The sequence below is a fragment of the Teleopsis dalmanni genome, chromosome 1 (assembly GCF_002237135.1).
Source record: "Teleopsis dalmanni isolate 2A chromosome 1, ASM223713v2, whole genome shotgun sequence".
Classification (NCBI taxonomy): Eukaryota; Metazoa; Arthropoda; class Insecta; order Diptera; family Diopsidae; genus Teleopsis; species Teleopsis dalmanni.
This window is the reverse complement of record NC_051846.1, coordinates 16,098,645-16,124,036: the sequence shown is the minus strand read 5'-3', so window position 1 is coordinate 16,124,036 and position 25,392 is coordinate 16,098,645. Positions and strand designations below refer to the sequence as shown.

At 32.4% G+C, this 25,392-nt stretch overlaps 8 protein-coding genes across 11 annotated transcripts; 3 read left to right on the top strand and 5 right to left on the bottom strand.

Moving 5' to 3' along the window:
* Window positions 1-1,460: 1,460 nt before the first annotated feature.
* On the top strand, window positions 1,461-6,761 carry LOC119672861. Of its 2 annotated transcripts, XM_038084010.1 has the most exons (10): window positions 1,470-1,835; window positions 1,921-2,290; window positions 2,343-2,732; window positions 4,211-4,579; window positions 4,678-5,031; window positions 5,102-5,440; window positions 5,540-5,684; window positions 5,760-5,863; window positions 5,924-6,119; window positions 6,180-6,761. In XM_038084010.1, the coding sequence occupies exons 1-10, from the start codon at window positions 1,614-1,616 to the stop codon at window positions 6,676-6,678; spliced, it is 2,988 nt and encodes a 995-aa protein (XP_037939938.1). In that variant the 5' UTR covers window positions 1,470-1,613; the 3' UTR covers window positions 6,679-6,761. The 2 variants fall into 2 exon arrangements, with proteins under 2 accessions (XP_037939940.1, XP_037939938.1); XM_038084012.1 differs by lacking the exon at window positions 6,180-6,761 and having other exon boundaries at window positions 1,461-1,835; window positions 5,526-5,684; window positions 5,924-6,005.
* Window positions 6,762-7,740: 979 nt separating this feature from the next.
* LOC119680733 (rab GTPase-activating protein 1-like) lies at window positions 7,741-13,304 on the bottom strand. Of its 3 annotated transcripts, none has more exons than XM_038093727.1 (11): window positions 13,231-13,304; window positions 12,626-12,959; window positions 11,867-12,151; window positions 11,619-11,799; window positions 11,368-11,555; window positions 10,193-11,301; window positions 10,045-10,129; window positions 9,867-9,970; window positions 9,082-9,801; window positions 8,570-9,016; window positions 7,741-8,084 (listed from the first exon to the last, which is right to left on the bottom strand). In XM_038093727.1, the coding sequence occupies exons 2-11, from the start codon at window positions 12,870-12,872 to the stop codon at window positions 7,917-7,919; spliced, it is 3,534 nt and encodes a 1,177-aa protein (XP_037949655.1). In that variant the 5' UTR covers window positions 12,873-12,959; window positions 13,231-13,304; the 3' UTR covers window positions 7,741-7,916. The 3 variants fall into 3 exon arrangements, with proteins under 3 accessions (XP_037949655.1, XP_037949810.1, XP_037949736.1); XM_038093882.1 differs by having other exon boundaries at window positions 11,619-11,793; XM_038093808.1 differs by having other exon boundaries at window positions 13,098-13,280.
* Window positions 13,305-13,581: 277 nt separating this feature from the next.
* Window positions 13,582-15,282, top strand: LOC119680933 (heat shock 70 kDa protein 14). The gene has a single exon (XM_038094004.1). The coding sequence runs from the start codon at window positions 13,719-13,721 to the stop codon at window positions 15,213-15,215; it is 1,497 nt and encodes a 498-aa protein (XP_037949932.1). The 5' UTR covers window positions 13,582-13,718; the 3' UTR covers window positions 15,216-15,282.
* A 61-nt stretch (window positions 15,283-15,343) lies between these two features.
* LOC119681018 (DNA primase small subunit) lies at window positions 15,344-20,506 on the bottom strand. The gene is made up of 4 exons (XM_038094114.1): window positions 20,265-20,506; window positions 16,825-16,985; window positions 16,605-16,761; window positions 15,344-16,539 (listed from the first exon to the last, which is right to left on the bottom strand). The coding sequence occupies exons 2-4, from the start codon at window positions 16,976-16,978 to the stop codon at window positions 15,522-15,524; spliced, it is 1,329 nt and encodes a 442-aa protein (XP_037950042.1). The 5' UTR covers window positions 16,979-16,985; window positions 20,265-20,506; the 3' UTR covers window positions 15,344-15,521.
* LOC119681112 (UPF0183 protein CG7083) lies at window positions 17,262-18,952 on the bottom strand. Its single transcript, XM_038094233.1, has 2 exons — window positions 18,838-18,952; window positions 17,262-18,779 (listed from the first exon to the last, which is right to left on the bottom strand). Exon 2 carries the CDS (start codon window positions 18,766-18,768, stop codon window positions 17,461-17,463), a length of 1,308 nt encoding a protein of 435 aa, XP_037950161.1. The 5' UTR covers window positions 18,769-18,779; window positions 18,838-18,952; the 3' UTR covers window positions 17,262-17,460.
* Window positions 20,507-20,799: 293 nt separating the features above from the next.
* On the bottom strand, window positions 20,800-22,234 carry LOC119681197 (peroxisome biogenesis factor 2). Its single transcript, XM_038094349.1, has 4 exons — window positions 22,129-22,234; window positions 21,988-22,065; window positions 21,478-21,912; window positions 20,800-21,415 (listed from the first exon to the last, which is right to left on the bottom strand). The coding sequence occupies exons 1-4, from the start codon at window positions 22,165-22,167 to the stop codon at window positions 21,122-21,124; spliced, it is 846 nt and encodes a 281-aa protein (XP_037950277.1). The 5' UTR covers window positions 22,168-22,234; the 3' UTR covers window positions 20,800-21,121.
* Window positions 22,235-23,244: 1,010 nt separating this feature from the next.
* Window positions 23,245-24,302, top strand: LOC119681282 (chromatin modification-related protein MEAF6). The gene is made up of 4 exons (XM_038094468.1): window positions 23,245-23,505; window positions 23,558-23,771; window positions 23,843-23,974; window positions 24,033-24,302. The coding sequence occupies exons 1-4, from the start codon at window positions 23,356-23,358 to the stop codon at window positions 24,170-24,172; spliced, it is 636 nt and encodes a 211-aa protein (XP_037950396.1). The 5' UTR covers window positions 23,245-23,355; the 3' UTR covers window positions 24,173-24,302.
* Window positions 24,303-24,353: 51 nt separating this feature from the next.
* LOC119680647 (probable Golgi SNAP receptor complex member 2) lies at window positions 24,354-25,241 on the bottom strand. Its single transcript, XM_038093613.1, has 2 exons — window positions 25,062-25,241; window positions 24,354-24,987 (listed from the first exon to the last, which is right to left on the bottom strand). Exons 1-2 carry the CDS (start codon window positions 25,187-25,189, stop codon window positions 24,471-24,473), a joined length of 645 nt encoding a protein of 214 aa, XP_037949541.1. The 5' UTR covers window positions 25,190-25,241; the 3' UTR covers window positions 24,354-24,470.
* Between the last annotated feature and the right edge of the window lie 151 nt (window positions 25,242-25,392).

Here is a 25,392-nt window from a genome sequence, read left to right as displayed (position 1 = left end):
TAAGAACTTAGAAGCCTAAAAACCACAGCTTTGGCTTCAAGCTCACAGCTATGGAAGCTTTGGCTTCAATGGCCCTGATATTGGCCCTTAAAAAGTAAGCAACTAGCATAATCAATTAATACCACGTATTCCCTGAATAGCAACAAAAAAGATATAAAACACTTTCACCGCCGAAAGTAAATCTTTCACAATTGTTCCCGAAGTGGCTACGACCTACTATACCAAACAAACCTACTATACCGATATTTTACGGAACAACTTAATAAGATTTATGCATTTTTACTTCATAGAATGCGGGCAACTTTCTCACAGATAATTGTATATGATTGAGTCTTCCCACCTGGCATCAAACTTATCAATAAAGAAAGGTTTTCACAACTGAGAATTATTAAGTATCGTAGAGAGTATTTTTCAAATAAGAGTAGAGTTGAATGTAGTTGTAGAGTTGTAGTTTAGGAACCTCTCCAGTTCTTTGAAATATCTTGTTGGTTGTTTTTATGACGAATAGTAAAACGCTGATTGAAATTACTAGTGGTACTGGTCGTTGATGACAGTTGGATCCATATCATGATTCCAGAAGCAACAAGAACTTGTGGTGTAAAAGATAACTTCGTTAGTGTTGTAATAAACCGCGATTACTTCTAAAGCAGGATACCTACATGGAAGTTACACAAGATAAATACATAGGTTGGGTGAGATGAAGATGTGAATGACTGGGAGTTGATGTATTCATGATACGAACAATGAACGCGACGTATGCATGATGAGGGAAGCTTTCTACTAAGCGTGTGGCCGTTAGGATTTCCATCTGTACAGCAAACGAGGAGATATTGTTTAAACAGTAGCTGGTCATACTCTTTCAAAATAAACGTATTGGGCTCTACTTGAAGATATTGAATTTGCGATTACAGCCAATTGAAATTCATATGACCGCGTTTTACCTCGTTTACCGCGTTTTTTATTATTACAGCAGTTTCAACCTCAATAGGATGATCTAATAAGTATGAGTCTAGCAAAATAACTTATTATTACTACAAGAACAGTCTAGAAGAGCTTTCAGCGCATTATGATAGAGTATCTCAACATGCTGTCAAGAACAATTACTTTGTCTCTATACTGTCCTCTATTCTAAGGAATAAAAATGTACATACACTTTTCTTTAATAGAACATTTGATGCAAATTGAAAACTTTTAACCCCTTTAAGTTCAGTTATGCATTTGTATGTGAAAGAAATGAAATAAACTTACAAATAATATTGAAAATATTTTGTTCCCACAAAGAGCACATCTCTGCACTTTTATTGGGGTATTGATTGAATTGAAAAATTGAAAAATATTACGCTGCCGCCACCACTTAGTAATTCCATAACATGCACTGCTAGGTCTTCGGTGTCGTTAGTGTCTTGGGCTCAATTATTAGATTTTACCAATCTATGTGCATAGTTTTTCCGTGTCTTTCATATGTGTAACATTCAACAACGGCTATTTATAAAGCGGAAAATTTGTTATTAAGTTTGCTATTTTAATATTAATATCAGCTTAAACAAGGACACACACATGGAAAAAAATTTTGAATTACTAAAGCTATAAACGGTTCCCTGAGGATATAGGACATGCAAATTCTTCAAGTAAAATTCCATTCGAGCCATTTCCCCATAGTTTTGTTGCTTCTATGTGAATGCTTATTTAAGTGTATATCGCATTGTTTGGCATATCCTGCCAACAACTACCACGATTTGGATATTTGCAACTATTGGAATGGACGTAGATATTTTCTTGAATTGGGAGAAAGAGGAGATTTGCATGCTCGAAATGTTACTACCTCTGCATACCGAGTGCGTTAATAGCTAATATTTTTTATTAAATGAAATGTTTTTTAGTTACATTCAGAAATATTCAAACGTGTGTGTTTCTTTATAGAGTACAGTATTTTCTACAACAAATACTAACAATGCGAACAACATCCATAATCGCACCAGCGATATCTGGTACCAATGCAATCTTGAATTGGTAACTTGTGCCGCCTGCGTAATTCGTATATCCTTTACCCACGTTAATTTTTCAAAAACATGCGAACGTATCGCTAACACTGGAGTCTCGACAGTTAAATCATCTATGTGTCCTTGCGAGCATATACAGTTCTCAGAGCCACCATATGATACTACTATTTCAGGACAAGAATTTTGTGGTGATGGAAAAATATTTCGCAGCAGAACACGAACACTCATGCTGAAATTCTTCTATAGAGCGACTAATAGTCACGTGTTCTCTTTACAATATTTCTCCGAAAGTATGTATATTTCTCAAGACATCCATAGGAGTCATTGTTTATATTTTTTTAGGGAACGTAAAAATTGTCAGTGGCTCACCAAAAGAATCCATTAATAATGAAAACAGAAATATTATATCAACGCCATTTTTTCCTATGCCTTACTTACGTGACTACAGCATAGAACACATTTTAACATGTGAGGCAGACAACTGTCATGTACGTTTAGATTTTACAGATTTCCAGCTTGGAATATCATCTACTATGGAAATATTTGATTCAAATGGTCAAATGCTTGACTCATACACAGGCGAGCATTTTCGTCCACCGATAACTATTAGCAGTGGCAAATCTCTATTACTTCAGTTTCGTGGTAATGGAGTTACGAGTACAGGATTTCGTGCTCAAGTAACTTTCGTCTCATCCAAACAATTAAAAGAGGATCGACTAGTTCCATACACAGGTAATTTATTACCTTATACACTTATAGGTCTTCACACTTTCATTTAATTATCGATTTAAAATTTCACTTATTTGTAAGTGAATATGGTGATTGGTTTATCTATGAATTGTTGAACAATGAATTAACCCACCTCTTATGGAATAGTAACTCCTATTTATATAGAATTTAAGAAAATCTACTTCGATTAAAGAAAATAAGTATTGAAATTTTTTGAAAAGCAATAATATAAATTATAAATTATCTGAATAAAATACCAACCGTCAATTTAATACGCTAACCTATCCATTGAAATAAAAATCAAAATGTAACATTGATTGTAGACATACCTTAATATTTCTTATGCTATTTTCTAGATTTACCTATTTAGATACTAGCAATTAAAAAATCTTACTTAAAGTGAGCACGAAGAAATCAAGTGAAAATTTTACTCTCCAAAAAAGAACTTATTAAAATTATTTATTGCTTACTTATAAAGAGGTACCTTTCTTCAGTAAAACAGAGCTATTGTTGTCCATTTAACAAACAACACAGTTTGACCCATGCTTTAATCATTTCTAAATGTGATTGTTCAATATTATAGAAAAAGTCATCTCATTGTAGAATTCTATTCACATTCTGCATGTTAATCTGACCCTGTTCTTGCAAGCCAGAAACGGGATACTAGGATTCTTTGAAATATCAGTTCTCTGATCGGTTAAATACTTGTTTAAAGTTAAATTAAAATATTAAGATACTTAACTAAAATCCGTGAAACGTTCGATCCTTTTATACTAATTTTTTTTACATAAAATACCTTCTAACTACTTGATACATAGACAAATATGCAATAGGGACTTAAGTAGTCAGTAAAGCTGAATTTATAATATATATAATATTAACAGAATGCTTCCACCTTTCCGTTAGCAACGTAGCCTAACTTAACGGAAGACACGCTACCTCCTCTCAAAAAAATTACAGATTAATTTTGTTGAAAAGCTAATTGCGTTTAAGTCGCGAAATCATTGCTAGGAATCGAATCGAATGAATGTTAGATGATGCGCGAAAGTTTCCAATAACAGCGCAATGGGACTCTATACACAGAATAGATAGAATAGCGATATTAAATACAGGATGGGTGTTTATTTTATTGAGTCCAGTTTTTTACACTCTCTTAGAACAGGCTTTTTTACTATATATACAAATTTTATCTACTACGTCTATATATTATCCACTACTGTCAGTCCCTGTAGGTATCAGTATTTCTTATATAGTCATTTAATGAATTGAATTGATATGCATGCATTTGCAAATATGTGATCCAAACACGAGGTGTGAAGAAAAATCTTATTAGTCATAATCAAAATTCATTTTTTACTAACAGTTCATATCCTCATTTAATCAATTAAAAAATATATGAAATAATTTTAAAAATGGTTTATTTTATCACTAAAAGTTTTAAAATAATAAATTGAAGTATTCCTTTTATTTCTTTTTTACAGACTGTGGTGGCATGGTTACTGGACCGGGTGGTGCTATAACTATGATGAACATGATAGAGAACACAACTGATGTTCGCTTATATGACTGTATATGGATTATTAAACCGGGAAATAACTATATGATGATGAAAACGCATATATCATTAAAAGTGGAGGAGTTTCATGGAATGGCTTCAAGATCAGATTTAACCATACGTCAGGGTACTACTTCAGATGCACTGGAAATTGAAGATGTCGTCTGGCCTAACAATGGCATGAGTAAGGAAACTCATACAGTTCCAATACTTACCGGCTATTATATAAGACTACGTGGCGTATTTGGGATGTCTTCGAAGTTGGCTATTGTGTACAGTGTCTTCAACTATTTAAGTATGTACAAAATAACAAAAATAACTATATCAGTGATTTTTTAATTATCCCTTTCACAATTAATTGCTGCACATCAAATATATATTAATCTGATTAAGATTGTTATATTGGATCCGAATTTTTATGTGGTAACAATCATTGCATTTCAATAAGACTTCACTGTGATGGCTTTGATCACTGTGGAGACGGCACAGACGAACCAGATACTTGTGAAGAAGATTGGGCACATTTGCATAATGATCGAAGATGGTATTCGCATAAACCTAATTACTATTTCCCAAAAATAGAGCAGTATCCTGATTTGAAAACAGCAACAGGTATTTTTATAATTAGTACTTTAGGCATATTTGCCGTACTTTCTGGTTGGATGGTCATACTTTATAGAATGGGTGTTAGGGCACGTCACCAACGAGAACTTCAAAATCACTTGCAAACTATAAGCGAACTCTTGGGTAAAATAATATTTAAATAACGTTAAATAACATTAGCAACAATATTTTTTATTATTATATCATTCATAAGATCGACAAGAAGAAATGCCTCCAGATCAACCACCTAGTTATGAGGCCCCACCAGATTATGATGAGGTCATAAAAATAGGCATGGAACAGGAATTGCGTGAAGCAAGGCAACGGCAGCGTCACCAGCGTCATCGACAACATCGTGAACGTTGCTGTAGTCGCGCAGCAAGCACTATTACTGTACAATCAACCGTTCCTATTCATAATAGTGAACTGCCAACAACTTCTGCTGCAGCAGCTATCGCGAATGCCGCAAATGCCGCAAATGCAAATAACCATGTTGCGACGATTCTTAACCAGCAAGAAATAAGTCGTATACTCATGGCAACAGCAGCATGTGGTAATTTCCATTATACTAAACATTCAAAATTTATATCATTCATAATAATTTCTAAATTAAAAACTTTTTTCTAATTTAAAACAAGAATCACGTTTGCAGGTACTACAACGACGACAGCGATTGAGTCAACTAAACAAGTCCAATGCAAGTGCAAATCAGTTGGGGTTTCAACGAGCCCGTTGTCGGTTTCCTCTGGGCGTGAACTATCCACAACAGTTGGAGAGCTCCAGAAACCAACAAGCTCGTATGTACTTATTTTAATTTTTTTTCAGTGTGATTTTTTATAGTTTCATTCAAATACTATATTCCTAATATTTAGTGCATCCAGTCAACTCGAATGTTCAAACGAATTCCAGGATGACTCACTCAATATATCATTCACTTTAGCCATTCCACAATCCACACAAACAGCGACTGATAATAGTGAGTAAAAATCAGTTAAATAGTTGAAATTCAAACATACCAACTAACAAACTAACATAGATGCAGTACGGCCCAAGAGCATCAACTGCACTGAACAAACTTATTTGAAGCGATCCTGGATTGTGGTAAGTAACGGCAGTAAAAACTATAAGATTCAACGTCTTCGGCACACGTTTTCTTCACCTGAAGCTTTCACTACTGATGCCTATTTCCCGTCAGATAATTTAGGATACGGCACTAATTTACCATATGACAGGTATAATTAAGACAATCGTATAAAGTGCTAAATATTTAATATTTTGGATCTCCATTTCAGAAGTTTTTTTCTAAGCAACACTAGTAATTTCGGCGTTTCGGAGATATCTAGAGACACATCATCAAATAGCATTATGCCACTGAAACGTATATTAAAAGCGTGTAAATCAACAACTGCTGCTAAAGACGTTACAACGACTACTTCAATATCTAATAAAACAATGAATGATGTCTGCAATGATGTCTGCAATGATGTCTGCAATGACGTTGAAATTATGGAAGAATTCAGTAATATTAGACAAGAACTACTGCAAACTGTCAACGACGACATCAAAAAGGATAATAAGTTGGCATATTCTGGTAATAATAATTCAACACCCGAATACAAGAAAGTATTTCGCCATATACGTAGTAAATCACTTACGAACTCTGGAAATCGGCATCAAACTGCAGAAAACCTTAAACGCAGTTCTTCAGCTGAATTGTTGATAAGTTTAACACCGACGACAAAATGGGATACAGATGACAGTGCACATCCAGCAACAGTATTTTGGATATAAATAAATTAATTACAACTATTTAGTATTTGATAGATAATTCGGATTTCATATAAAATAAATTATATTATAAATTGATGTCTAAACCATATAGTTTAAAATGAAATTGAATTGAGCTTAAAATTGAAATTGAAAATTGTCCACGGCTAGGTCTCTCTTTCTTTTTTTATACTATACAAAAATTCTGATGACAAGACTACTATATGATTTTTCAAAAATTTTAGCTCTAATTCGTGGAGACCCGTGGTTCGTGGAGTTAGTGCTCCCTCAACTTAATCACTCTACGTCTTCTTCCGCCAACTACTGTTTCAAACACCTTTTTCGCTGGAACATCTTCATCCATTCTCACGACATAAACAAATCAGCGAAGCCGATGGTTGTTAATTCGCGGAATTATATCAATGTCGTGTTAAAGCTCGTGCAACTTTAAAAGTTCATTCGTATGCGGTAGTTGTCGCCAACTCATAGAGGACCAAAGATTTTACGAAGAAGCAATTTACCGTAAAAATGAAACATGTATATAATAACTTAGCACCTAGCATTCACAGAACCAGAAAACTATATATCACATATGATATTATTATATAATAAATTTCTCTGCACTATATCTACGGTATATTATATGTTGCATGTTCCGTATATACATTAATTTGCGAAACAAGATGTTTAATAAGAAGAAACAAATTATTTAGCAAAGCAAAATTTCATTTAATGAGCATCATTTTAAACGTACATATACATTATTGTTTCTTATAATCTGATATCTGGTATATTATCGAAAGCAGTTCCGTCCAGATCGGTTGACAGTTTCAAACTACAGCGTAAAAAAAGCTATATACGAGAATGGGCGAAATAATACAAAAAGTGTGAAGTTAAGTAAAGTAAAGTCAAATTTTAAAATACTATTTTTTAAAATAGTAAATGCACATAACAAAAGCATGAGGTGGTATAACCATTCCAGGTGCATGTAAGGAAAAATTAATCGCGTGGGTTCTACTTACATTACCAACCGAAAACATTTTTTTAAGGTTTGCACCAAAAAGGTCACAATAAGTACATAATAAATTGGTTTCTACAGTGAGTTTATATATTTGCGAGTATATATCTTTTTGTCTACCCTAGAAGTATGTTTATGTGTATAAATATGTGTTACATGCCTTTAATTTTTACTATATAATAATTATAATGATCCATAATTCATTTATTTTTTTTTATATTTTAAATACTAAATCAATCGCAACCTAAGGTTGGGAATGTATCTGCTGCTTTAGATTATCACTCAAAATGTTTTTGCCGGTGTCGGGTGGTACAACTATGTTTCTTAAGCTGTCAATGCTATTCCGCAGTTTAGCCGATTGGAATTTTGCTTGCAGTTTTGGTGATCCGCTTACTGAGAACGCCTTAAATTCCTGTTTAAAATCCAAAATTATTATCACAACAGAAAATTTTTAATCAAATATTGTTTGGAACCAATTACTGAACAAATTTATTTAAATATAAAATAAACAAAGTGTTAACGAAAATAAGTATTAAATCTATATAATCGCTTATATACTTAAAAATCTAATTTATTTAAAAATAAAAGTGTGTAAATAATTGTAAAAGTATTTTTTACATGTATAAAAATCAAAATCATATTCAAAAGCCAAAATAATAAGTGGGCTCTCCACAAATATATATGTATCTACTACTGATTAATATATCTGAGTACATATATGTATGTATATTGTGTGTAAGCGATGCCGTGCATTAAATCTTATTGTCTGTACTCAAGTGTAGCATATACAGCACATACAGTACATACAGCATATAAATAAAGATGTATTCCATTGAAATAAGATTAAAGTAAAATGGCGAACAAGTAAACGAGTTGTAAGAAACTTGCTTAGGTTACCTGGTTACTGGTTGGTGAATTAAGTTCACTTCCGGCGGTCGAAGATGACGTAGCATGATTTGTATACGACTGGAATGTTGGCACATCGCGACTCCCGCGCGTTGATACCTTTTCCTGTAATGTGTTAAATGTTTTCGATAACCAAGGTTGCCAGCTATTTCGATTAGTTTGCATTTCAGTTATTGTTGTACTAAGTTGATGATTAAGATCTTGGTTTTTGCATTCTGCTTCAACTTGTGCCAACTTTGCTTGTGCTAACTCCAGTTCCAATTCACGGATACGTTGCGTAGCTACTATAAGCGGATCCAAGGGACCCAAATTAGTTTCATTTGCGTTTCGTGTCAAATTTCTCACGACCTTATTATTGTCAGCCAAAATGTCGTTCGATAGACTTGCAATTGGATGCTCTAGCTTTTGAGCACAGCTCTTGCATTTCGATATAATATTCTATATATAAAAAAGGGAGCAACAAAGTTAAAAAAGTTTACACAAAAATCAAAATACACACTTACCATTGTATCACTTAATGATTCATTTAATGTCGTCATATCTTGTTCAAGACGTTGTATAATTTGTTTGTAATCCTGTATAATGCCTGTGTGTTTTCGTTCTTTCTCTACAGCGCTCTCATTTGCCTGATTAAGTTTCTGTTGAAGTGTATCTATTTCGACTTGTAGTTTCCTCCGTTCTTCACCAAATTTATTTTCATAAATTTGTGCTTCTTTCTCTGCTCTTTCCTTATGTTGTTTCTTTAATAAAAACTCTTCCTCATAATGTTTCAACTTCTTCACTTTCTTATCGCAAGCCATTTTCATAATACGACACGCCTGACTGGAGCTACGACATTTCTTTGGTAAAGTTACCCGAAAATATTTAAGAATTCCCTCAAAGTCAAGTTGCCGAAGATCCGTTTCACAGATAGACAAAAGTGTTATGGCCACTTGAAATAACAAAGGAATACCATCAAGCAGGAATACATCAAGCACATGGAAAACAAAAAATAATGGAAAACGTGCCGTAAACAGAGTTAAAAACCATTGAGATGCATACATATGCGTCTCTACACCGCAAACAAGAAAATGCTCATGTAGTTTAGGTAATTGATCCTTAATTAAGCGATCTAATTGATATAGTCGCAAATATAAAACTTCGAAACCTTGCTTATACAAGTCACGTAAACCATAATCATACATTAATGCAACAAGCACACAAAATGCATCTTCTTCCGGCATCTGCGTGTGAGAAACAAATATATAATAACTTAGAAATACAGTATTACTTTATTTTTAAGACTTACATGCAACAGCAAACTAGCGGCAATAAAACTTAAACCTTGACAGTAGCCTACCTCGCTGTCATAGACTGCATAAGCCTTCGATACCTTGAATAACGCATCTTGACCTAACAATATCAAACAATATCGTTTCAATTATTATATAATTAAATTAATAAAAATTAATAAGCTCAACGCATACCAGATCCCCCGCTCTCCTTGAAACATTTGTGTGCTGGAAATGTTCTATGTATATCCCTCTGAATAACAGTTTCACAGTTTGTTTCCTTAAAACATATTTCCGTTATCAATCATATGAACATACTATACTAGTCTTTAGTAAGTTTTACCTTAGTTATTAATACTTTATACATATCATTCATATCCGTTCTTGCTTCTACTTTAGCAAGTTTTTGCCAAATTTTTTCACGTAAGGCTTCTGGCACACCTAAGCGTACTAAAGCCGCCAAGTTTTTTGGTCGTTTTTCACCATCCCATTCTCTCAGTATTGGATCCCACTCGTCTAAAGTATCTTGTGAACACTCTTTTGAAACTTCTCCTGTACCACTAAGTAAAGGTTCATCATCCGAACTGAATTCATCTGTAGGACATTCATCTTCTATAGACACAATTGAAGAGGAGCGCACAATACGTGACAAATTGTTCATTCCAAACTTTAGCAAATATGATGAGGATTGTTGTGGCTGTTCAAGTATCTCTTCCGAGGGGTCGATCGAACTTACTTCCCAGCTACCTTGTTCCTGTTCAGTGCGCTTAAGATGCAAGTAAAAACGTAATGTCATAGGTCGCTTCGACATAAAATGATCCATAATACGTATCTCATTTGCTGACTGTATAGTTACAGACGTTTCTATAATAAAACGCACAGGTTCGCGTATGCCACGTATGACGATATCCACTCCAACTGTTAAAAAAGTTTTAGATCCTTCTACATTTAACTGCTCGAATGCTTTCTCATTAGCTTTCCACTCTGCACGTATAGAGTAAGGATTCAGACAAAGAGGAGTAAGTGGAGCAGCCACCGAACAATCAGTGGAGGAACTATATCCTGGCAACTGATAATCCATGGAAATTAAATCAATAAGTTGCATATCAGCTTGTCGAACTAATTTTCCAGCACTTAAAAGAACACCAAAACATCGTTCAATTAATAGTGGCTGCAATACTGTTGAAGGTGTTTGTTTTACTGTTATATAAACCTCCTTATCCACATTTGCACGCAATTTGAAGCAGCTTCGATCACGTGGTACAGCAGAATATGTGCTTTTAGTAACTCTTTCACGTATTTCTAATGATACAATGAACTCATATCCAGCTGTAGTAAGTGGATTACCGCTTAAATCTGATGTGACCGAATTTATCATGTTGCTGTCCACCGCTGAGGTCAAGCTACAGGTCATACTGGGAAGATAAGTTTGAAAAGCCTTCTGAAAGCAAGCTATACAAAAAAAAATATACTGGAAATACTGGAATTCACATGCTGAGAAACGATGTTAAAACCTACCACTAACTTGGCTTACAGCTTCTGGTATATGGCAACGAAATACATGACACTGAAATAAAGACTCTCCATGTAGCCAAGTAAAAGCGAAACAACCATTCTCGACTGTTTCTACTGGACCGCGAAAATATAATATAATGCTTTGAATTTCATATGTTGCTATGACTGAATTGCTTTCAGCATCATGTAAACTGCAAAATTAACTCAATAATTATTTTAAAATTTTATCATTGCCTTTAAAAATATGTACTTACACTACTAAACCTTCAGATGTATTCGGTATGGAAATTGAAATTTTTAAGCCTGTACTGGTGCCACTATTTAGTTCGCTCATAATGCGATAAATATCAATTTCCGACTTGGGAGCATTTATATTAGCTGCTCCTAAATATGTAACGCCTGAGAATATTGTACAGCCTTGGTCAATATCTGAAACTTTAAAAAATATATATATAATGAGAATGTATACCAATTAAAAAGCATGACTTGTATATGTATTTACCTTCATCGTCGGTATCACTCTTTTCTGGCTTCATAGCATCGCGTTTTTCCTCAAGATTTGCAGGACTGGCATCAATACAGTCATAAAATACAGAATGACCTACGCGATTAGGTTCGGATGTAGAGGCATCTTCACTTTTAGGAGTGAGTGTGTAGTCTGCATGCCGTGGTAAACTTTGGCTTTTTATATTTGAATGATCACTATTGTCTGGTACCATTAGAACGGGACTAGAAGTTCCTTTTAATGGCAACGTCAAGCTCTTATTTTTAACACTAGAAGAGGAAGCTATACACACAAAAAGGTTAATTTTTATTTTTTATATCTTCCGAATACTGTAACTGAAAACTGAAAAACTGACACGTCTAATGAGGGCGTTTTGATGTTACTATAGCAGCATTTTGTTTGTATTTATCAATTTGCAGCTGTTCTTCTGTTAACTTATTTTATTTGTTTTTATTTTTATTTTTATATTTATTTTACTCTTATGTTTGGTTCTTAATAATAATTTTATACGAGAAAAATTTTGTATTTTGCTGTAATCACATTTCAACCAAATCTATGTTACGTTATATAAATTACATACATATTATGTGAATATATAATTTTATTATGGAAATTATTTTAAAAAATATCCAAAATTGATTCAATGAATTTAATTAATTTGTTTTTGTTTTTGTTCAATTAAAAAAAAATCAATCAATTAAAATTAACTTCAATTTAAGTCGGTGGAGAACATGAGTCATAATTGTTAATATTTACCTCCTGCACTCCTCTCAAGATCTAGGTCACGTAAGGCATCCGTCATTTCGTGTTGAATATCGGATATGTTGCGATTGTTGGAAATGTCCAATGTTGGTGACTTGCACTCCAATCTGGACGGCTCTAAAGAACCATCGATCAATTGTTTTGTTTCAATCGGAGTAACGACGTTACTCTCTGTCACAATTTCGTATTCGCCACTTGTAGTTATTGATTCACTTGAATTGGTACTGAGATTATCATCCATATCGCTTAGGTATATTATGGACGGCGCGATGAGTAATGATTTTAAAACTTATATTACAAAAATATCAATTTGTAGCAAATCCATTGTCTAAAACGAAAATATGTACTATATTATATGTACTTATAAGCACTACTACTAAGATTTTTAGTTAACCATTTCAATAATATTAAAATAAGAATACAAGTTTTCTATAAATTTTTGGTTGAGATAAATTATTTTCTTTACATTGAATCCCCTCTGAAAAATTTTTTGTTTGGCAAATCGATGAAACATAATCACGCACAGGGCGGCTACAGCCTTAGCAATTACTCTCCGCAATCGCACTATTTTTTTTAAAAGTATTTAAGCAAAAGATTACCTTTATTCTTAGTTAAAAGTTAATCGTGAATTATTACATTTATTTGTAAGAAACACAATACCCTTTAATTTTAAGAATTTTCAACTCTTGTTTGTTGCTGTTGTTATTATTGTTTTTTGTTACATATGAAGGGTTGCCACCTTTATTAATTCAAAACATATATACAGAACTAGAACAAAAAAATTTTTCTGTAATATTATTAGATGTATAACATAATATTATATTCGTTGATAAAATAATTTATTAAGATGGTTTTATATAATATTCAAATATTAAATAATTATGTTAAAGTTAAACGTAAAATCTCTAATAACAAAAAATTTTGTACCAGAAAAATTTGATATCAAGCTTACAACACTGCATGAAATTGTCATACGGTACTTAAAAGCAGATATGGCAATTGAATTAACACGCTGTTGATGCATTTATTAGTTTAAAGTTTAGAGTAGTATAAAAAGTATATTATTTATAAATAAAAATTTATAACTATGTGGCCAAGATTTGGGGTAAAAGTTGGAAATAGTACATTATGTATTGCACATGTCAAAGCCGATGGCAAAGCAGAAGTAATCGCAAATAAACAAGGAGATCGGGTGTCGCAGGCGTGTTTATTGTGGGATGGCGAGAAGGAAATTGAATGCGGTTTAACTGCCAAACAAAAAATGGCTTCACGGCCCAAGCAGGGTGTAGCAAACAGTTTTCAAATGCTCTTGCCCGAGGACAGTTTGAAAGAAAAACTCGAAACTTGCGCTAAAGATATACCATGCGAGTATGATTCAACCATCCACAAATTCATATTGAGAAGCAAAATACCAGGCGAGGACGATGAGAAAGAAAATACTAAACAATTGAATGTTTTTGATATACACATGCATTTGTTTAAAGCTGAACTTGAGTTAGCTAGACAGTTTCACTCTGATATTGAACAAAAACCAATTGTGGTGCTATCAATTCCAAGTTATTATCCAGATAAAGCACGTGAATTATTGGCACAGAGTGCGGAGGATGCTGGATTTCATGTTGCACAAATAATTTCAGAACCAAGTGCAGCTTTATTGGCTTATAGTATTGGTGAAACTGATATATCTTCAGAATCAAAATATATATTAGCTGTAAAAAGCGGTGGTCTTTTTAGCCATATTGCACTGTACCAAGTTCGTAACGGCTTTTATACACAACTGGACTCTTACGGTCCTTTCCCAATTGGTGGTAAACAATTTTCGGAGGCTCTAGTACAGTTTATATGTGAAGAATTTCAACGTAAATACAAACTCGACCCACATGAAAGTCGACGCTCTATAGCAAAAATACGTAATGCAGCCATGAATTGTAAGCATATATTAACAACACTGCCTTCTACTCAAATATATATTGATTCTTTGATGGATGGTATCGACTATAGCTCGCAAATGTCTCGTGCACGTTTTGAAAGCCTTATTCAACCTGTTATAAGCACTTTTATGCAAACATTATCAGAATGCGTTGAAAAAAGTATTAATGAACACAGCAATATAAAAATCAACGCTATCGTGCTACTGGGTGCGACAATGCAGATACCTAAGTTACAGTCCGCCATTGCAGCACTATTTCCAGATGCTATGCTTTACAATACATTATCGACCGACGAAGTTGTGGCGTTAGGTTGTGCACGACAGGCGACTTTCTTGGTAGACGCCGACGAACAAGAATTAGATATAACAGAAAATAGCCATTTCGCAGAAGATCGAATTACGATTTGGCATAACGATGAGGCAGATGCAAAAATTTTAATTGAAAAAGGAACCATGCTCCCAAATGCTACGAAAATCGATATACAAGTTGGTAAAGATATTGAAAATATTACACTTAAATGGCGCTTGGGAGAAAATGAAGTTAATGAAACTAGCGTTATAAAACCCACAGATGAGGGATTGCTGCAGTTTGAAGCTGACACTTATTACAATGACGAATCGAAATCATCAGTGATTATGCTAAATTGTTTATAACATTTATTTTAATTATTGTTTTAATCTTGAAAATTAAAATAAACTTTAAATAGCTAAACTAATTAACTAATTTTAAACACAACTTTTATTTATAAAACTATTTAAATATAATTAATAAAGTGAAGCATAATAATTATTTCTAGAATAAACTTAATTTTTCCTATTGTAGGCGTGGGAAATGTCATCTATTACGTTTTAGTTATAAGTAACTGTTCCTTCAGCAGATTTCTAAATTGACTGAACTATGACATCGATCGATCACCCCACGTTTCTACTTATTATTTCTATTGTTAATTTTTAAAATTTTTAAAATTCCATTTTCTGATCGCTAATCTCAATTGCTTTTGATTTAAAACTACTTTCAAGTTTTCGCAGAAACTCTTCAAAAACCACAACCCCTTTAAACATGCTAGTTTTTTTGTAGTCTTTGATGCGGCTTTTGTCCTCGGTTTCTTCGTTACTTTTGGATTTATCATCAAAAGCACTAATTTCCTGTAGCAACTGTGCAATAGTCGGCACAGTGCAAGGATTAAATTTAGCAACAGCGCTTGCACTAAATGGAACACAAACTTTGCCCGTGGATGGATGTATGCAAAAAGGTGCTTTAAGCAAGTGATTCATGCCTTTGGTGACATTAATATCCAAACGGGGGTATAACATTGCTAATTGAACTTCCTCAACTATATGTTTTAATTTACGGCCCCATATGTTTGCCGTACTAATGCGCATTGAATTTGCGTATCGCACAAAAGACGACCACACCGCACGTGAATGCGCTCCGTCATCGTGTGTTTTTCGCAAGTAGTCTTCAGTGTCTTTTCTAGCCTTCTCATCAGGAATAATGTGCAGCAGTGTTGCTATACCCTTAGGAGTGCTAAACAAATTTTGATCTTCAATTATAATTTCTTCAAATAGAGCTTCTACAATCTTAAAGGCACGTTTAACACTATGATGCATCCGATCACCTATATGTACACGCGATATAGTACCATCATTCGTACTCGAGTGAGTTATCAACTGCAAATATTCTGCCACTGCCGAACGACTACGAGCATCCAAATGTCGAGCAGCAGAATCACATACCCAAGCATGAATTCCGCGACGCCCAGAAAACACCCAAAATATGTGTTCGAAACCAAAATCGTCACGTAATGCAGCATCCAGTATACGAACAGCGACAGTCATGAATTTCCAGCATTTCTGGCACACATTTGCTTCATTGCAACATGTACGCACATCATCATAGTCTGTCATATCAATATCGAAAACTAATTCTCGTTGCACAGGATCCATTGCCATAAACATAGTACGACGATTTCTTGGCCTAAGTGTTAAAAAAAGACCAATAATTAGTTTCAAAAAAAAACTGATAACAGTGAATATAATTACCTTCTATTCATTACAGCACCAATGTCAATTTTGTGGGGACATTTCTTGCAAATATGTTTCTCCATGTCACTTTGGGTCTCATAGCTTATATAACGCCTATAGACATCATCAGGTAAAGTAAAAGAGAATTCTCGATTTCTAAAGACATCTTCTTCGGCTATTGAATAAACAAATTTTGTATTGTTTTATCAATGCAAATACATATGGACATAATACTTACACAGTCCATATGATAGCCATCTGTAGAATGGTTTATGTGGAAACAGGCGTTTGTAATATAAGGGCAACATATCTGGTAAAATATTTATATCATATTTTATGACATCATCGCGCACTTGCTTGTCTGTAACGGATTCGACTGCACTTGAAGGCATGGCTGATCTGTAGTTAAAATACCAGGCATTGAAGAATATAACAAGAACATAACACCAATATAATATTAATTGTTTGGAGAACCAATTAAATGTTAAAGTAAATATTTGATTATTTGATTTATTCAAAAAAATAATTTTATTTCTAAATATTTCTTACGCTACAATAATATAAAGTTTTTGCTTATTTAGAAATCATATTTAATTCATAAATTAAACCAAATAAACAGATCAAACAAGATATTTAATAATTCTAAGTAATTTTATCATTATTTATTTAGGTTAATAAAATATTATTGAAAATATATTTTTTGATTATATATAACACACTTAAGTATAATAAATTCTACAGATATATTGAGGCGAATGTCGTTACATAAGTGCGACTTCCCGCCAATATTCTCATATATATATAGTAGTTACATAATGTTACGCAATTAAACGACAAAACGCTAAACAACATAAATGACGCCATCGAGGTTTCCTCAAGCAACAGTCAAACGAATATCTTGCATTTTATGCTGTTGCCACAACTGTTCTGGCTGCCTGGTGGGCGCTGTGGAGTAAAGAGTAACAGAGGCAACATGATTATTTCCCATTACTTCGAAAATTATGTCCTGATAACCATAGCAGAATGTAGATCCGAATGGATTTGCAGTATTTGTAGAGCCTACGCGATGTAGCACAACGGGTCTCTCAGATGGAGCTAGGGCACTACTGATTTCATCCCATTTAGAATATGCTGTAATGTTCACGCAATCTGGGGAGTCAGTACACATTTTTGTGTTGGAATCTAAAGCACGTTCGGCATATAATTGAAATTGGAACTCACAGCGGTGGTACATATTGAAATTGAAATGTCCAGGATAATTAGTGTGTAGTATGAATTTTTTGCATTGCTGTGTGCGTGCGTCGAACAGAACATCTATACCAAGTGTAAAGTAATTGAAGAATATATCACTGCGCTTACTTTGTGCTTGACGATTTACATTTGAGGAATGTATTTTCATTTTATCTTCACTTTTGAAAAATATGCGATTTGGTGCACCTAAGTTCATAGCCACATCTTGGCAGCTATCTCCGAAGAGCACTTCCTTAGTGAAACATTGTCGTCGAGGTTCCAGCGCACGTCCGGACCCTTCAGTAAAAAGCTTAAGTTTTAGACCTTTAGTACTTCCAAGCACAGAGCGTAATACTACTGCAGAGTCCAAATACATTTGGCGATGGTAACATGCAAGCGGCAGAGGTGGTGGCCGAGTTTCTGCAACGTTACTGCCTGCATATAATGACATTTTGGACACAACTGGTGAAGCACCGCTAAGAAACACAAGCGAACCCAATCCATGAGCATATCCTGCATGTAATTTGCTATCAACTGGAAAATAGAAACTTAACCCACGAAAATGTAGGGCAAACAATTGTTTAGCAGCATCATATACACCAGGATGTGTAGCACCAAAAGAGTGTTCAATTTGCTCGATTGAAGGTAAGACTTCAGGTGAGTTGAAATAAACACCGCCATACTTAAGCTTAACCAATTTCATGTTAAACACCTCTATTGTTTTTAGACGTTGCACAACTGGATCAAATATCAAGCGTAGTCCATCTTGAGGAAGATTAATTATAACATCAACGCCTAATGGATCTGTTTCAGAATAGAGCACTTGCACGCCCTTAATGATTCCAACCTGTGATTGTATAATGGCAATAGCTTGTGAAAAATGCATTCCCAAAACAAACTCCCAGGCTTCACATCCCAAGGATATCTCTGGTACAATTTCTAAGTCAAGCATTTTTTTTTTAACTGCAACCAAAAAACTCATTGAAATTTTTTGCTTCCCACTAATTCTTAAAGAATTTACCTTAGTATAAAAGCTATTTCAACAAATTATTAAATAATGAAGCACTTTTTAAACCACAAATTTTTGCTTGTAATATTTGTTGCTTTTCCTTTTGCTCTTGAAATAAATAAAACGCAAAAATATTTCTTTGTGAAAAAACAGGGTGGCAGAATACGGAATACTTAAAAAGCCTACTACTATTTAACACATGACATGCCAAAAATATTGAACTATTTACGTAGCAACTCAGTTTACTCTCTTTTGTATCAAGGACTTTTAAATTATTAACGACATGTGCGACTTCGAGTAAATTGAGGTAAAGTAAATTAAAATTTTCTTGGGATATTTTGCACTGCACTTATGTAAATATTTATTTACTTATTTATTGCACTTATTTATTATTTTTGGTTAAAAGTTTTCAAATTTATTTATTTATTTATTAAACATCTTATAAAATATTCACAATGGTGATATCTAATTTTTATCTAATTTACCCTACTCGAAATTCTAGTGAATACCAACATCCGCTGCCATACATAGTTTACTATTTCCCTCAATTTACAATCAATTTACTCGAACTTGCACAAGACCTAAAGAGCCTTTTTATTGCCCACCATCATCGTACAAAATGTATCGTACGTATACTGTATATAAACTTATTATTATTTTCATCAAGCTGTTAAGTCTGTTATTCACTACAAACTATTCACATTACGTTTGTGAACCATGCGAATGTTGTCACTCGTGCATTCATTCTTTTTGATAAATCTTCCATGTTAATACATGTAAATCAATTTTATTACAATTAAAGCATATGGAAATTGAAATATTGAATAATGTAATTAAGGTAAAGTAACATATGCGCAATATATTCCCAATATATTTTGTACTATAATTAATTGTCATTCATATATCATCATATATCCTTGTTGCACAAAATACCAGAAAAACTTTGATTATTTATACAACAACCACAACATAATGTGCACTCATCCATATAACTATCACTAATATATACATGAAGCCCGAAAATTACTATTAATGTAATTCGCATGATTTTAACTTAAATCTATCAAGTGTTTTTAATTATTTCAATTAAAATCTAAATATATATCACGCAAAACCCCTAACAAATGATACAAATTTTAAGTACAGAAACGCACTTAATATCATATATTTTGTGTAAAAATATTAATTCGAAGAATTATTTACACGTTGCATTAATTTACATCATATGTTTTATGCAAAATAATTTACAATATTTACATATTTATTTTACAACACTTAATAGCAGCATTTTAGACCAGATACAACGCTGTAAACTCTGTTACACACACTACAGAGTACACTTACAACACTGATAAAGCAAACATTTCTTTTATATATTGAGTTTCTTAACATCTCTGTTTAAAACTTTAAGTAACTTTTGGCGGGAACAATTACCTTACCTTGATATTTCTGCGCACACTAAAGTAACCACAATAAACTAAAAAAATATTATGAATTATATTTCGCGCCGGAAAAATGTCTACTTCAATATTAAACTAAATTATTAAATATTAATCAAATTAACGTAGCTTTTATTTTATTTTATTTATTTATTATCACTTCTGCTCACATCAACCAGTGACTATAATCTAATTTTGACGTTCTGAAACAGTGTTGTGAAAACGAAATGAAATATCTTAATAAATTAATATCAGTCAATACTGTTCCCGTATATTTCATCAAGTAAAAATCTAGTGAAATTAATTATAAGAATAAAATCATAAATCCTCACGGAAAAAAGTGATTCACGCACAAATTACCAAAAAAAAAATTTTTCAACTAAAAATTTCGTAAATCAAATGTTTTTATTCTCACTCATCCCTTTACTTTTATTAAAAGACACTGCTTTTATACATTATATATTTCTAATTATTACCTCAATTACAACTACAAGTTTTTGAATTTTTATTTCGCAATAGCATGTATGTAATTTCTTATGTTATGTAAGCAATTATAACTGATCAACAGTTTATCAATTTTACTTTAACAAATATCGTTTTACATTAAGAAACATTTCGCTCTTAAAACAGCTCTGTCAATACTAGTTTCAAGTAAGATAACTGAAAGCAATAAAATTCAAGTAAATTTTTACGTAAATTTCACAAGTACGTACTGAAACTTATCTTTTATTACTTACGTCACTTGTTTAAAATTAATTACATGTGATTTCCCAAAATTTTTTTGTATTAAAGTTATCTAACCTATTTTCAACAACTTTTCAATATATAGTGAACTTAGTTACTAAAGTAATACAAAATCATACTTTCAACATAGTGTCTTCAGTGCGATTATTACAAACAGTACAAATAAAATTTGAATCTGTAGTCATGTTAGCAGATAAACAATAATAACAATATATATGCCCACAGCCTAAATGATGAGGAAGTGTAGGCCTCTCTTCACAATAAACACATACTGAAGTCGCTGTTAATTTAGGAAAGCCTATTTTATCAATTCGCTCAATGTTTGTTTGTTGTCCAAATATAATTTGTTTACTTAATCTATGTATTTTACGGAAGTTTATTATTGGTAATACTAAACCCAAAATTTCCTGCAATATATAATTGATTATCTTACGTACTTTCGTTAATGTTAAAAAAATTTCTAACTCACCATAAAACCACCCCATAATAATTCACGAGTTAAGTATTTATATCCAATGTCCCTTCGTTGATTATTTCTTAAGCTTATATAGTCAAGACCAAGCAAGTAATCAATTAACGTTGGTCTTCTTCCAGTTTTTAGAAATCGAAAAAAATTTAGCACTGTTAATACTAATGCAGCATTTTCACCCCACTCAACTGATTTTTTAAGATATTCCATACGAATTGTTGACGATCGAACAGAAATAACATTTTTTATATATTGCGGCAAAACTGATAGAGCAAAATGCAAGCATAACCGACAAATTGTGAGTCGTTCACTATCATATGATAACACCAACAATTGCTGTCCAAACGTTGAAAATTCTCTTCCGACAGAGCCAAACCATATTGCAGATTGTATTATAAAATCCAATTCCGGTTGGATTTTAAAAAACAAAGTAGGCTACAATTTCACATAAAAATTATTAAAATCAATATGCTTAATAATTAAAATTGAAAGCACCTGCTAACAACTTACAGATATAGCTTGTAAACTCTCAAGTAAGTTTTCACGTATTAGCCTTGTTATATCTTTATTTAGGTGTAGTGCGTCAATCTACAAAACAAAAAAAAAACAAAAAATGTAGAATAAGTTTTGTTTGATCATTAAAATGTTTACCTGATTAACTCTGGGAACATAATTATTTTTCGTCGTCATTGAACCGTTTGTACTCTGCCCTTATAGTATCAAAATATTTACAAATTAATTGTCGGCATTTCTTAAGTGATGCCACCCAATTTATTTATTACATTTCTATCAAGTGTACTTTGACAAGTCAATATATTGCAATACATAGTGAAAAATATTTCATAACAATTTTTCAAATACATTGTCGTAGTCAGTTATAGTATGCTTTCACTGCTGACTCAGTAAGTGTAACTTTATAAGTAAATTTCGTTAACCATACAAAGAGCTTCCGTACTTTTTAACTTACTTATAAAAACTTATTTTATTTATTAAAGTAAATCATTCTTATTAAAATTGGAATAAAAATATAGAATGCAACCTTTAAGAATAGAACCTTTGCAATATTTGTTATATGTCTTAAATGTAAAATGTAAACAAACAACAGCTGAGTGGTAAACAAACGCAATGAGGAAGTTAGTATTTAATAAAATCTTTGTTTTATTAGTTGAATATGTAATGGATTTGAAATATATATATGTACATAAATGATTTAATATATCAATTATATAGTTAATTTTTTTGTGTTATTCATTAGTAACTGCAGTTTATTTAACCAAACAGAAGGTCTCTTAGAACTTTCAACATACTGTCTCACTCATAAAAGCACTTTCACATAGAGTATACTTACTGTATGTGAATGGAAACAATAAAAACGTCTAAACAAATTTTTATCACGAATCACAATACTTTATATCTGTATAGTTAAATTTTTCAATTCAATTTGATGTTGTAAGCTTTTTATATTGATTACATATCACAGCGAGCATTATAGAAATTCCACGTCAAATTACAGAACCTAAGTATCGTAATCTTTTAATTTTTGAAAATTTCTAATACAAAATACGAATAATGAATATTTGAAAAACTGTGTACCTTTTATTACAGAATATGTTATTAAAATCTAACAACTGAGTATAAAATATTTGTGTTCAATATGTAACCTTTTCGCAATATTGTGCACAATTTAGTGAAATAAAAAAAACCAAAAATAATTATAAGTCTGGCATCATTGTCTAATTTTAATACTGAAAAACCTTACACCTTTAGGAGTTTGTGCAGAATTTTTGTTTATTACGCATTGTAAACAAATCTGATGTCGCGCATTGTATTGTTTGGAATACTATAATTATATTTAGTGTACTATTGTGTATTAATAATATGAATTCCCCAAATAATAATACGAACAACAACGACAATGCGGTCACAAAGCAACGCAAGTCTACAAAGTCAAATTCTACATCAAAATCTGCTATTGAATCTAGGGCTGCAGAATTGGCCGATCTTATAAAGAAGAAAGCTGAAACATCTGTATGTTATCTGATTTGATTCGATTTTCTTCATTTCATATTCAAATTTGTAGGAACAGTTAGCTAACTTGGAGCGACAAATATATGCTTTTGAGGGATCCTATCTTGAAGACACTCAACTCTGTGGTAATATAATACGTGGTTGGGAACGTTATTTAACTTCAAATAAAGCAACAAATTCAAAGGCAGATAAGAGAAATCGTAAATTCAAGGAGGCTGAAAGATTATTTTCAAAGTCAAGCATTACTTCAATGGCTATTTGTAACCGTCAGTATATTTGTCGAGTGTAATTGACAATTACATTAATTTACATTAATTTTCTTATGATTTATTTTTAGCGGAACGTGCAAGCGAATCCGACATTACAAACGAAGATTCTAGTGACAATCAAATATCAGTTAGTCAGAATACAACTACTCAGCACGATAACACCGTTTCTATTAAGAGTAGTGGGAAAGATGATAAAGCCGGTAAAATATATGAATTAGTAATATGTGAGTGTTTTTTCTTAAATAAAATATATTTCAGATCGCGCCAATACACCTCAACGGGATGTAGCAAAAGATCCAAGTACACCTACTGGTAGCTCAAAAAATAAAACTACTCCTAATACTAGCGTCAGTGCAAAGAAAGGTGGTCACATTAATAAAAAAATTAGACATCGGTGATTTAGGGGGCGGCCAAGGCACAATTCTTAAAAGCCCAAGCAATGCCCCAAATCTCAGCATAATAAAAACAGTTTTTAAAGTGAAATTTCTTAACATTTCATTCTACATTTTAAAATTTTAACTATTCATTAATTATTAATAACAGTTGTATATCTATTAAATTTAATTCGTACCAAAAATATGTATTTATTGTATAATTATTTTATTGGAAACTTAGGTATATCGTAGCAAACAGTTCAATGTAAAAATGCGTATGGAATATTATGACGTCGTATACACAAAATACAAAGTGTTTAGATTAAAATACTATAAAGTATATTACAAATCCAATTACTAATAACGTTATCGCCATACCCACTAACATTATATATTTATCCTCAGAAAATCTGCGTTCAATTAGTTTCATTGTGTGATTTGATAGTCCTAAAGTACTTCCTATAGCTAAAATTCTTCGTTGGGCACCTTTTAAAGTTTCACGTTGATTAATAAGACTGCCGAGTATGTTTCCTCCTGTAGCTATCATTTCGTCCACGCCTTGATGTGCATTTCCTAATTGACTATGATGCTGTAAAGCATGATCCATGTCCAAACATGTTTCGGGTGCACCCTCAGTGCTGTTTGCTGTAAATCGATGACTTAGTAGCTGCTCTCGTTCAGACATTTCATTTAATTTACGTTGACGTTTTTCTCTATACAATTGTAACGAGTTTTCTAAATGTCGTACATCATATTTAAGTTGGTCTACGCGCATTTTAGCGCTAGGTCGTTGACTAACTGGTACCTTGTACAATAATACATCAAGGCGGTCACAATTTCTAAATTAACAAAATACTTAGTTTGTATTTTTTATGCTACTAAGTTTGGGTTTTAATACCTGTATAAAACTTACGTTTTTACTGTTGTAATTTGCGTTTGTATATCATTTTCTACTTCAAAACTCTCTTGGCTGTTTAGTTTTTGAAAATTTTTTTCGATTTCTTGCAAAACTCGATTTGTTTGATGATATAAAGCTTCCATTTTTATTTTATAATTTTGAAATCAAGAATTTTACCTAAATTAAAATATATATTTAATAACAGCGTACTTATTTACAATAATTTTAATGACGTGTGTCTATTAAATATTTAGTTCATCAGTATAGAAATATTAAATAATTTTGAGCAAGTGTTGTAAAGTGCAAAAACAAGTTTGTTCAAAATTATAGAAGTCATACGCAAAAA